The 14,312-nt window shown below is 35.1% G+C and overlaps 1 protein-coding gene across 1 annotated transcript in view; it reads right to left on the reverse strand.

Moving 5' to 3' along the window:
• Window positions 1-14,312, reverse strand: part of ITFG1 (integrin alpha FG-GAP repeat containing 1) — a 314,234-nt gene that overhangs the window by 182,094 nt on the left and 117,828 nt on the right. Inside the window, exon 8 of the mRNA XM_013052089.2 lies at window positions 12,833-12,914. Within this exon, the coding sequence (XP_012907543.2) occupies window positions 12,833-12,914 (82 nt within the window). The remainder of the gene's footprint in view (window positions 1-12,832; window positions 12,915-14,312) is intronic.

Genomic DNA, 14,312 nt, shown 5'->3' on the forward strand with positions numbered 1-14,312 from the left:
ATAAAGGGGATTAAGAGGTACAAATTCCCAGTTCTAATGTAAATAAATCAGAGATGAAAAGTACAGCACAGGGAATATATTCAATAATATTATAATAATGTACAATGACAGATGGTAACTACACTTATGGTGAGCTTTCAATAATGTATACAATTTTTGAATCTATGTTGTATACCTGAACCTAATATAACAAGGTATGTTAATTATACTTCAATAAAAACAAAAGCAGCATACTCTCTCTAATGGGGATCTGCAACTATGAAAATAATTAATTAAAATAAATAAATAAATAAATAATGAATTAAATTTTTAAAATGGCAGCTTATTTTGAAAAGAATTTATGAGATGTAAACTTAATGGGCATTCTTAATACACGACAGGTATAAGCAAACGTTTCAAATAGAGACTACTAAATTAAAGGAGAGGAGAAAAGAAATCATTTGTATAACATGAAGTAAAAAATTCTTGACTTAAAAAATATGAACTAGGAGAGAACATAAAGAATTTATATAAGAATGCGTTTGAATAAGTTTAGAGAAATCTTGTTCTCAAAGGATGAGTCACAATTTAGAAGTGAGTCACAGTTTCAAACACTGACTAAATAATATGGATATGTGGCTGAAAACCAAAAACAACTGTAGTAAGGGGAACAATCAAAATCAAAGGGAGAGCAAGGAGCTTATTTCTAGGAAATGAAGGGGCGGGGGGTAGGAGGTCGGGGTATCAGGTGGTGGGTATTATAGAGGGTACAGATTGCATGGAGCACTGGGTGTGGTGCAAAAATAATGAATACTGTTAGGCTGAAAATAAAAAATAAATAAAAAAAATACAACTATAAAAAAAAAAAGACCTCCCACTAGTACTCAGAAAATTAATGGTGAAATGGCTTTACACTAATAATAAGTAGAAATTTATCATACTTGATAGAGATATCTGAAAAGCTGTGTTGAGATATTAACATATTGAGTTTTAAAATCAAAATCACTAATCCTTGTGTTTTTTCTGAAATTCATAAGGATTATATGTTATATAATTACTGATATACATAATCGTATTTTTGAGATGGATAATTACTTGGGAAAGTGGTCAGATAAAGAAAAGTTCACCATTAACATACTGCACAATTTTATAAAACTGAAACAGTGCATACATACTAGGAGGTCATAGTTGATGGCCGTCAACAAGTATGGACACATATTTTAATAAGTAATTCAAGAGAAGTGGCGCATAGTGTTTAAGAACACAGCTTGTGAGGGGTGCCCAAGTGGGTCAATTGGTTAAGTGTTGGCTTAACCTGATTTTGGCTTAACCTGATTTCGGCTCAGGTCATGATCTCAGGGTCATGAGATGGAACCCTAGGCCGAGCCCTGTGTTGGGCTCTGTGTTGGGCATGAAGTCTACTTAAGATTTTCTCTGTCTCCTTCTCCCTTTGCCCTTTCCACACCCCTCACTCCTGCTCTCTCTCAAAAAAAGAACACAACTTATGAGACAGAGCCAAGGATCATGTCCCAGCTCTGCCACTTACTATCTCTGTGCCCTTGGATAAGTTTCTTAACTTCTCTGAACCCCTGTTACTACATCTGTCTCATGAGGATAAATAATACTGCTCACCTCAGGGAGATTTGGGAGGACTGAGATAAATGTAAAGGAGTTCCTGCTAAATAATAAGTACTGTTGAGTATTAAGAAAAAAGAAGTAAACAAACATTTGGAAAATACTAAATTCTTACATCCTTAAATGTTGCCGAGTAAAGAAACATGAAACTTTCTTATGAGTAAATTAAGAATACATTATTTTTGTGAGGTAATATGATGATAGGTACGGAAAGGTTAAGTACAGATAATGTCCATTCATCTCTGTGTGTAATAGGGAATGAAAAGAACTGACTTACTATTGTGGAACAGAATAGGAAAATGGTATTGTCTTGTGAGCTGCTATGGGCATGGATTGCTCTGGACAAAGGATAAGTAGCAAACGGCACTTTCATCCACCCATCCACTACCCATCCACCATCTACCTAACTACCAATCCACCTGTCCAATCCGTAAGTCAACTCTTTATTCCGTGAGGGTTAATCAATCACAGAAGAGCTGTCTGTGTACCTATCTACATCTAAGTAGTACATCTTTGCTTTTGATATTAATGGATGGGAATTTATACAGAATGAAAAGGCAGTATTGCAGATGGAAGAAAATGGGGTTGAAATGAGAGTCCAAGTTGTTTAAAAATGGAATAGGACATTTAAAAAAGGGGTGGCACTGGGACCTTCAAAATTTATTCGAATGCTTCTTTATTGCTCTGACTGATAGCAGGGAATTCTCCTCTAGTGTAATACACCAAAGAGGAATGAGTTTCACTGTCTTTCCTCTTTCCTAGGCTGATCTATCTAGAAGGCCTAGGAACAGGCAAGATCCTTCAACAATCACTTTCCTGGTACTGTGGCAATCAAGTAAGGAAGAGAGAAATGCCTGGTGAACATCATAGGGTAGTTATGTGGGTTGCTCCATTATCACAGATTCATTCTACTAACTGGGCAGGCTTAGAAAAACAAGTGCCCCAATTAAGTTGTGGGTTATATTAATGTAGTAAAAATACCACACATTAAATTACAAAGTAGCAATGTAATAATGTAAAAATAATTATTTTAAAGAATTCTTAAGTACTTTAAATTCAGTATCCAAAGGGTCAATTATACATTCTAATACCTTGCATCATTAAAAAAAAAAATAAAAGAACAGTGTAGTTTTGAGAATACAGAATGTCATCAGAGGTACAGCTTTACTAAAAAAAACCCTCTACCTAGAAAGGCAAGAATTTAATATATGTACAAACCTATACATAAAGGCTTTAGGGATTTCAGGTCCTAGTTTTTTCTCATGCTGTGTATCTTAAATGAATACAGCTTTAATGCTGCTTTAAATGCTGAGTATGTATAAAATCAGGACTCTGAAGCAGCAATTTTATAATTTGTATATAAATTGCCATTTCCAATCAAAAAGCATTCAAAATATTTTATCTGAATCACATCTGGCATCCGTGACTCACCAAGATAGATGCCTCAGTCTTTGCTAGAAAGTAGAAACTCGGAGAGTAATCACTTTTGCTATGGCAACCACTGCAGTGCAATTGCCTCTGTGACATGGAATGGAACAAACTGGACTTAGAATATTCTAGGAGCCTCTAATCACCTTATGTTCCACATGGCAATGTGTAAATATACAAATGATTTTGGTTTTACAAAAAATTTATAATAGTATTGTCTTTGGTGGGATAGGGGCAGGTCAAGAGGAGGGAAACAAAGGTTCAGCAGGTTAGAGAGAAAACTGTTTAAATTGGTTGCTTTTGCTTTGATCATGTCAGAATAAAATGGCATTAGAAGGACCCAAAATATATTGAGAAGCTATGCAAATACTTCAGTTTGTTTCAATGTTAAATAATATATACTATAGATAATACACATTGTCAGAATTCAGGAATTAGAAAAACATAAATATGAGGACTAAGAACAAAAATTTATAAGGACCCAGGAGGTCTCCTGAAATCAGTACCCATCTATTTTAGAGATTCAGAACACTTTTTAGTTGAAGGACTTAACTTTAATCAAAATGAGCAAAAGTAATGTTAGATAAAAATGACACCTAGACATTCTGGTTTAGTAGGATTATGGTTAAAGATACTTAAGACATATCCTAAATTTGGGCTCAATTCTTACAAACCAATTAGTAAATAAACTAGAATGTATTTTCATTTAATTGAATTATTCATTCAAAATTGTTCATTGAGTATTTACAATGTGACTGGCACTGCTCCAGGCCTGAAATGAGCAGTAAATAAAACATACCATATATGGAGTATATTCTAGTGACAGTACATGAGTAAAATGCACAGTATGTCAGATAGTGATAAATGCCATGAAGAAAAATAAAGAAGGAAAGGAGATAGGTGTGCTGGGGGGAGGGGCAGAATTTACATACAGTGATCAGGGAAGGTCTCCTGAATAGGGCGATATTTCAGCAAGACTAGAAGGTTATCAGGAAGTGGCCCATGAGAAATATCAGGAGGAAGAGCATTCTACAGAGAATTAGCAAAGGCAGAAGCTCTCAGAGAAAACTGTCTGGCCTGTTTGTAGAATACAAAGAGGCCAGTGTGGCTGGAATATGGTTATATTTACACTATTAGGAAGAAAGGTGGGGTACTTTGCAGTTACTCCTTCATTTATCCATCATCCATCTTCTAAAAGGCATTTAAACAAAGATAAACTGATACCCAACTCTGTGTCTCTCTAGAGTTTGTACCTCCCATTTGTATCTTGTTTCAGTGTCTGACAGATATCTCGAACTTAACATGCCTGAAACAGAACTATTAATTAACAGAAATCCAAATTTATTCTTCCTACTCCTCTTCTACCTTAGTGAATGTGCCTAGGTGTCGCCATCCAGACAGTTATTTAAGCCCAACACCTAAAAGTCATCCTTTCTTCTCTTCCCTCCAACATCCAATCTATCAGCAAGTTCTGTCAACTTTGTCTCCAGCACCTAAATATGACAGCTTCTCTTATCTCTTAATGGTCGCCCTGGTCCAAGTCATCATATCCTTTTGCTAAGTCTCCTTGAAGCTTTCAATTACATCTACATTAACCTAAACTCTTTACCTAGGTCCACAAGGCCCTGAAGACCTGGCCAAGTGCCAGCCTTCTTCTTGTTCCTTCAGCATTGACTTAGGTGTTATCTCTACATGGAATACTCTCCCAAGACTTCCTGTGACTTCATTGAATTCTTGGGTCAAATACGACCTCCAATCAGCCTTGGAAAACAGCCCTTCTTACTTCCTAATATAGAACTTTATTTTCACTTTCTAAAAATACCTAACTAATTTAATTCTTCTTGTCTTTCCCTTCTCAGTTGAATTTTAATTTATAAGAGCAGGGTTCTTATATGCTTCACTTGTGGTATATGCCAAGCAGGTAGAATACAGCAGTCCAAATAGAAGGCACTCAGAAAATATTTTTGAATAGATTAACATCTTGTACATCTTTGAGTATAAAACAGGAAGAAAACTGGATGGAAAAACAACTGATCACTATACAATTTTAAAAATACACTATTTAATTGAACTGATATGTCTGTATCACAAAATTCAAAGGAGAATACAAGTATTATATTTCAAATTCCTTGAATCCAGGAATTACATCTAATTTGTCCGTATTTCATATATTAAAGTATTCTGTATTTGTATCTACTTAATACATTTTGACTGGTGACGAAGGTGCTATGGTAGTACATTCAAGAGAGAGTATCTGAAACTACAAACATTTCAGGTAATTCAGTGTTAAAAAGTGTTACTTTTTGATGAAAAACAAATAAAGCTACTTAACAAAAGAGCAACCAATTTCCAAGTATAAGAAACAAACAAACAAACTCCACTATTAAGTCTCTGGAATAAAAGGCAGTCTTAAATGACTTATAATGAGACCACGCCCAGAAAACATAACACCTATAACTTTCCCCTATATAATCTCCTTTATAATAGAATTGTCATCTATTTGAAAGCATTTGATTTTTAAAATTCTTTTGTAAAAGAGAATATAAACATTCAATTCTCTATTCACATTCAGACTAAATATGAAATTTAAAATTCTGTACATGGCTCATATGACTTACTTTTATTAACAGATCAAGTACTAACAAGAAACAATTTTCATTTGACAGATTGTTATTGAATATACCTAATTCTAAAACAAGAGAAAGTATTAATGCCATGTTATTGTGAACTAAGCATTTCAGCTCTATCATGGTTAATCTGGAATTAAAATTTGAATTTTTAGCAAGCAGCACATAGACTTCATGAAATAATTTGATTTGGGGGTTTCCCTCTTTTTCTCCTTCACTTTAATAACCATCATTGATTATTTTTTGGGCCAGGCAATGGGGATACTCGGTAAGATTGGGTCTCAATCATCAGTGATACCATCTACGTTAATAATGTCCAAGGGTGACCAGGTTTTATATTTTCATCAGCCCCTTTCTTTCTTTCTTTTTTTTTTTTTTAAGATTTTATTTATTTATGAGAGAGAGCGAGAACGAGCACAGGCAGACAGAGTGGAAGGCAAAGTCAGAGGGAGAAGCAGGCTCCCCGCGGAGCAAGGAGCCCGATGTGGGACTCGATCCCAGGACGCTGGGATCATGACCTGAGCCGAAGGCAGCTGCTTAACCAACTGAGCCACCCAGGCGTCCCAGCCCCTTTCTTTCTTATAAAATTATTTAGATGACCCGATTGACAATTCCCAGGCTTCACCAACATTCTAGGTATTTTCCCTTCACTTGAAGAATAAAGTGTGATCTTATGACGATCGGATACACATGAGTTAGCCTCAGATTTAGATACACAAATTTATGTATTATGAGATTTAAAATGATTCAATTTATAGAAAATGCTAACATTCTATTAAGCTTTCAATTCTCCCTTTAGTTTTGTAGCTACTTTTATAGATTTTATTGATTTCTACTACAACTGGCATGCAAAATTAATGTTTTCTCTAAGTCTGGTTATAATTCTATTTGATAGAAAAAAATATACCTTATTTTTCTTTACCTTTTGGTCCTATGTAATTTAATAAAGAGATACCACCGTATTTGTAGAAATTCTAGAATATGATATTCTGACACAACTCTAACATATAGTTTAAAAGCCTTAACAGTATGAGAAAACACAAAATAAGCTTTCTAGAAGTTGACTGCTTAATTATTAGAGGCATCTATGGGTTGCAGATCTCCCAAGTACCTTACTTGACACGAACCAGTAGCAGCACTATTTATGAGCTCATTCTAAGGCTCAGAGACTGCCAAAGAGTTTTACAAACAATACCTTTTAGGTCACTAGAACCCTTGTAACCTGCAAAGGCCTTTTCTTGTCATAATAACATCAGTGGTTTTGGACCACGTTTTAGTTCTTTTTCTCTTATTCCTCTGTCAAGCTATTTATATTCTCTTTTCTGGAGGGCTCATTTGGGTCTTGACTTCTTAACTCTTGGAGGATTATTAAACTTAACTTTGCTTTATTCCTGAACCTAGGTTTCCAAATGTTCCAGCTTTGTTCTTTTATTAGTGTAATTAACATATTGACTTTAAGGTATCTCTAAAGTATTCAAACCAGCTTTCTCTTCTAATTACCTTTGTCTATGAAGGAAAATAATTCCTTTAATAATTAAAATAAATTAGACAAAATAATTCCTTTAGTCATTCAGAGGCTTTTGTTTTTGTTTTTAACTTTCCAGCGTCAAACCAATCACTAAATTTACTGATTGTTTCTTTGCAATGTTTCTCACACTTGTCCTTCCAACTTATTGACAAAAGTAGTGCATACTTTTACCACTTCAGACCTGGCCTGTCTCCTGACCAGTTTCTATCCCCAGAAAACGCACTATTTTAAGATTTTAAATTTGCCTCTCTTTTTATACAAAAATCTTAGGCATATCAGAGATTTTCATAAATTTTCCCTGAATTCCTATTCTATGTCCAAGAAGCATTACCTTCTGCATATTCCATCAGATCAGAAGATTTTCATTTTCTGAAGTTAATATAAAAAGGTAATAATAAGGAGCACCTGGGTGGCTCAGTGGGTTAAGCCTCTGCCTTTGGCTCAGGTCATGATCCCAGGGTCCTGGGATCAAGCCTTGCACTGGGATCTCTGCTCAGCGGGGAGCTTGCTTTCGCCCTCTCTCTGCCTACCTCTCTGCCTACTTGTGATGTCTCTCTCTGTCAAATAAAGAAATAGAAAATCTTTTAAAAAAGGTAATAATAAAAAGATGTTCAAAATTATTCTACTACTTTCCATTGCTTTCACAGAATAAAATTAACATTTGTTCATCTGCTATCATATGGTAATTCAATGTGTTCTCAGTCCATTTTTAAAGTTTTTATATTTTTACAGAAAATATCTTCAAGCCTAAGTGGTTTATTTACCAGTCACTAACCATACCCTGTTTTTATACCTCTATATATTTTTAGCCAAATCTCAGAGTTGTTTCAAAGTCCAGGCCAAAATCTCACCTTTTTTGTGTCTTCCTACCCTTTCTCAGCCTAAAGTGATTTGATTTGCTATAACACTTTGCATCTTGTCTGTGGCATTAATTCTGTATTTAACAGGGAAATATAGTCTGGTTTCACTTATGTTGTGGCAGTTGTTGCTCTAGTCTTGTGCTTTTTTCTTTTTTTAAAACATATAATGTATTATTTGCCCGAGGGGTACAGGTCTGTGAATTATCAGGCTTACACATTTCATAGCACTCACCATAGCACATACCCTCCCCACTGTCCGTAACCCAGCCACCCTATCCCTCCCTTCCCCCACCCCAGCAACCCTCAGTTTGTTACTGAGATTAAGAGTCTCTTATGGTTTGTCTCTTTTCCCGGTCTCATCTTATTTCATTTTTTCCCCTCTCAACCTGCCCTGACCCCTTGCCCCCTGCCCTGTCTCTCAAATTCCTCATATCAGAGAGATCATATGATACTTGTCCTTCTCTGATTGACTTATTTTGCTTAGCATGATGCCCTCTAGGTTCCATCCATGTCATTGCCAATGGCAAGACTTCGTTTCTTTTGATGGCTGCATAGTATTCCATTGTGTGTGTGTGTGTGTTTGCGTGTGCATGCGCGCGCGTGTGTGAATCACATCTTCTTTATTCCTGTGCTTTTTACAAATTTGTCTTTTGTTTTTCCAACTAGACTATACATTTCTTAAAGGCAAGGATCTTACATTAAAATCTATACTTTCTTACGTGGCATTCAGTACAGTATATGAAACATAAGAAAGGTCTAACTTTTGCATTTTGTTTGTAGGTGTTAAAGATCTTGTTAAAACTAAAGATCTATTAAAATACATGATGCTCTCTAAAGAAGTTCATCCAACTCAGAGGATAGGATCAATTGCGTATGAACTTAGAAGTACTACACCAAAAAAATAAGACACTTTAGGTACATACTTTGGCTTCTTTCTTGCCATTGCTGACTATTACTCTCCCATAATTTACTTTTTCATTATTAAATTAATATATTAATCTAACCACACAACAGAAAATCTGAAAAATGTAATAAGATAACCTATTAAACTGCTTTCACACAACCATTACTACCAGTTTGACATATTTTTTTAAATTTTTTAAAGATGATTGCATTGTGTAACATATTGTTCTAATTTCTTTTTTTTAAGTTAATATGACTGAACACTTAAATGTGTTTTTTCTTCTAACAGAATCTTCATAACCATCATTTTTATCGGCTGTATAATATTCTATGCAGTTTTATTTAGCTGATTTCTGGAATAGTATGTCTTTGTCTTTTTTTTTTTTTTTAAAGATTTTATTTATTTATTTGACAGAGAAAGACACAGTGGGAGAGGGAACACAAGCAGGGGGAGTGGGAGAAGGAGAAGCAGACTTCCTGCCAAGCCGGGTACCTGATGCGAGGCTTGATCCCAGGACTCTGGGATCATGACCTGAGCCGAAGGCAGACACTTAACGAATGAGCCACCCAGGTGCCCCTGTCTCCCTGTCTTTGTCTTATTAAGGAAATAAATACCATTATATTTAGCTTGAATAATTATCCTGGGTTTTTTTGGCAAAAGCTCCTGCTTTGTGTGATTTCAAATCACTCTACCTACCTCCCTTTGGCTAGACCAGAATAGCCTAAATATAAAGTATATATTTTTAAATCTTTAACAAAACATTTTATGTTAATAACTAAAAATTTCAACATAACTGTAAGACAACTTCTGTTTCTAGACAACGTAAGTGAGCTGGAAGCCATTAAACCCTCCTTTCTTGTACAGGATTCTTCCTGTGAACCTATTATTCAAGCATGTGCTTTTTTAATTAAAAAAAAATTTTTTTTAATGCATTGTTACCCATTTGGTAAATAGTGAATTTCTGAAATCATGCTGATTTCCTGGCCGTCAACCTCATCTCTTGGCTTGGTTCTGAGAGAGAGAGATAGAGTGAGAGAGTGAGAGAGTATGCACATGCACATGCATGTGCCTTGCACAGGGGAGTTAAGGATGGAGAGCAGGATGCAATTCACAGATGTATTCAAATGTATAGAAAATGTATATTTTGTATATATTAATATTTATAACCTTATTCAATGTCATCTGCTTTTTTGGACTCATTAGCAGTCTTGTTTTTTAATAATACCAACTAAAAATATAAGGATTTTAAAAAAGACATTGTGGGATATTCACTTAAAGCTTACCGATATATTTGAAGTGTTAACTGACATTAGGGAGATTCAAATGGTTCTAACCACATTGAGAAACCACCTTACACCAGTTACAATGGCCAAAATTAGCAAGACAGGAAACAATGTGTGTTGGAGAGGATGTGGAGAAAGGGGAACCCTCTTACACTGTTGGTGGGAATGCAAGTTGATGCAGCCACTTTGGAGAACAGTATGGAGATTCCTCAAGAAATTAAAAATAGAGCTTCCCTATGACCCTGCCATTGCACTACTGGGTATTTACCCCAAAGATACAGATGTCGTGAAAAGAAGGGCCATCTGTACCCCAATGTTTCTAGCAGCAATGGCCACGGTCGCCAAACTGTGGAAAGAACCAAGATGCCCTTCAACGGACGAATGGATAAGGAAGATGTGGTCCATATACACTATGGAGCATTATGTCTCCATCAGAAAGGATGAATACCCAACTTTTGTAGCAACATGGACGGGACTGGAAGAGATTATGCTGAGTGAAATAAGTCAAGCAGAGAGAGTCAATTATCATATGGTTTCACTTATTTGTGGAGCATAACAAATAACATGGAGGACATGGGGAGATGGAGAGGAGAAGGGAGTTGAGGGAAATTGGAAGGGGAGGTGAATCATGAGAGATTATGGACTCTGAAAAACAACCTGAAGGTTTTGAAGGGGCGGGGGGTGGGAGGTTGGGTGGGTATTAAGGAGGGCATGGATTGCATGGAGCACTGGGTGTGGTACAAAAACAATGAATACAGTTACGTTGAAAAGAAATAATTAAAAAAAAAAGTATTTGCATATGAAGATCCCCCATGCCTTAACATGAATTGATAAGCTAACATCTTGCTAGCTTCCAAGTTTTTGCAATTATAAATAAAACTTATAAACAAACAAACAAACAAAAAGTGTTTACTGATATGTTACCTAAATTCATTCAAAATAGGGGGGATATATAGCTATGTTTCTTAATGGACTGCATCCTATATTCTGTACATTTAAAAAATACTAATATATAAATGTCTATGTTTATGGTTAGAAAAATTAAAAAAAATTAAGAAAGCTACTAACAATTTTGTTAAAAACAAGGCTCTGAAAAACAATCTGAGGGTTTTGAAGGGGCAGGGGTGGGAGGTTGGGGGAACCAGGTGGTGTATTAGAGAGGGCACAGATTGCATGGAGCACTGTGTGTGGTACAAAAACAATGAATACTGTTACGCTGAAAAGAAATTAAAAAAAAAACAACAACCCCAAAACAAGTCACTTTATCATACAAAACACACAATTACAAAACAAGTAACTTCAATTCGGACTTTATTTCCTCCCAATTTGGGGATTCTTAGGCAGAGGTTAAAGGGAGGTATATGTGCCCTTTGATAATAACATAACACATATATACTTTTTTTTCTATAAAGAGACTTGTAAAAGTATTTGTCATTAATCCAGCTAATCAAGTCAGTCAGCAAATATAAAAAAATTATTTCATGTATTCTGTAACTTGACTATTAGCTTATTAAATACTATAAATCAAATACCAGAAATCTGCTCAAAATCAAAGCAATATTCAACATAATGAAACTAAAATACAGCACAACATAGAGATGTATGTTCATGTTTCCATCAAATAACACTATTATACTTGCTTTAGGTGCCTTAGGATTTATCTCGAGGACACTGAATGATGAGTTGATTTAGTCAGCTGAGCATAAAGCAGTAACAATAAACAATAAACAATAAAACCAGGTAAGCCTGATGAAAAGACTCATACAGTAATTTCTTGTGATCTTACTGTGTGCTGGACACTATGCTTTACTCACATTGTGTTATTCACTGTAGTCTTGTGAACTGGATATGAATGTCACTGTCATTTTATGAATGAGGAAACTGAGGCCTCTGGACATGATGACATGTCATCTGGATTCTGAGGAATAGGCTGAGGTGTTTATTGGCAGAATGAAGGAAAAACAGGAGGGGAGTGAGCTTCAAACTCTTAGATGGTGGTCAGCTATACTACTTTCCCACTGAATACCAAAATTCTTTTTAACAAATGGCAAATGGTGAAAGCCATATGTGTTTTAGATGTTCCTAACTGAAGTAAACTCGATTTACGGGATAGAATCTTACGGAAAACAGAGATGCATGTGTTCTCATGCAGCAAATTCCTAATAGATGTTATTCTTCTTTGGAATTAAGATGTAAATAAAAATGGTTTTATGGTGACGTAAATAAAAAGTTTCAAGAGACCAGGTTAACTCTGTTTGTTTGTTTTTTTGGTTCCATAGTCCAGATATATATGAAGACTTCACAATAATTACTATTTGGTATTCTTAGAAAAGCCTCAATAGACTTCCTTGTTTTGCATGTTACTCTGGCAAAAAGGAGTCTTTGAAGTTCAAATTACACTTTAAATGTAAATGTCATAAATTGCTCCTTGTATTAAAGAATTGACCACCTACTATGCATAATACTAGAAAAGGCATCTTTAAAATCTTTAATACTCCTGAAGAGAACAAAATGATATTCAGGTATAGGAAATTAATATGACTAGGTTAGAGAGAGGGGTGGAATTTGGAAGTTGAAAAGAATCTTACCAAAGTCTGCAAATGCGGACTGTCCGACCACCATCATATTTTGAGGTTTTTCAAATATAGTACTGAGAGAGAAATTTCCATCCTGTTAATGGCAGAAAATTTTGGGTTAGACTATCATAATTTATTCATTTGTCAAGTGTGAAAGAAAGCATTTAAACTGAAGCAGGAAAATAAATAATTTAAGGTTTTTGTTGTACTGTCCAAAAATTATTCTACTTTCCTATAATACCTTTATCATTAAAAAAAAAAAAAAAACAAAACTGCTGTGAGTTGATAAAGATTGCCTGGAGTGCTTTTCTGCTGTCCCTTTCAGTTGTATATCCTTTACTAAATCTTCTTTATAATTTCAGATGTAATGACTGTCTTCTACTTTCAAGTACCATGGAAACAGTAGAATATTTGGTATATTCTTTATATTTGGTAAAATAAAGAAGTATGAAAAAAATTCCTACCTTGAGGGAGCTTACAGTCCAGTTGGGAGATAAGATATGTCAGGGAAATAGAACTTCTGAAGGTAATATATATAAATGGTACAAGTAGCAAAGACACTATATTTCACAGATTTCAAAAATTTCTATTGGGCATAATTAAGAAAAAAATTTAGATTCAAATGAAATGAGAATTCCACTGATCCTTACAGAGCTAATTACTTAACAATTCCAATTTATGTATCATTGAGAAAAGGGAGTCAAGGATTAAGACTGGCAGGTGCTAGGGGTGGCTAAGCTAAATAAAAAAAGAAAACCCATTAGAGATCATTTGTTTCAGTTACTCTTTCTGAAATGGAGAGTTACACAGCTTACTTATAAAAATATGCATTTCTTTAAATTATTCTTTCTTTTCTATAATTTTAGGTGACAATACCAGAAAAATCAGCCAAACACTGAATTTGGGATCTGAAGCACTCTTTTTATCACTGACATATTTATTTACTATTTGACATACTGACAGACAGAGATCACAAGCAGGCAGAGAGGTAGGCAGAGAGGGAGAGGAGGAAGCAGGTTCGCCGCCGAGCAGAGAGCCCGATGCGGGGCTTGATTCCAGGACCCTGAGATCATGACCCGAGCTGAAGGCAGAGGCTTTAACCCACTGAGCCACCCAGCACCCTGCAAGTTAGTTTCTTAAGAAATCCCTTCTGATATTTACAAAGAAAAGCATTGCTGCATTAAAAACATGAAGACCAAATGCTTGAGGAACATGAATAATTGGGTAAGATTTGTCTTGTGGCAGACAATTTTCTAAACATTTTAACACTCTATTATCTGCATGCAGAAATATGTTTTCCCTACAATTACTAATATATCTGATAAACTTTTTGAATGATCTTTCTATAGAAATCTTATTTACACAGTGTCTTATACCTTATGAATCCCCTCCAGTCTTACTGATACCTGAAATTACATTACAGATATATCAAAGGTGCCCAAGTTCTGATTGAAGTGTCAGGTGTTTTTACATTTTAGAAAGACCATAGCAC

This window comes from Mustela putorius, unplaced genomic scaffold (genome assembly GCF_011764305.1).
Source record: "Mustela putorius furo isolate JIRA1106 unplaced genomic scaffold, ASM1176430v1.1 tig00000174_pilon_pilon_pilon, whole genome shotgun sequence".
In the NCBI taxonomy this organism is placed as follows: Eukaryota; Metazoa; Chordata; class Mammalia; order Carnivora; family Mustelidae; genus Mustela; species Mustela putorius.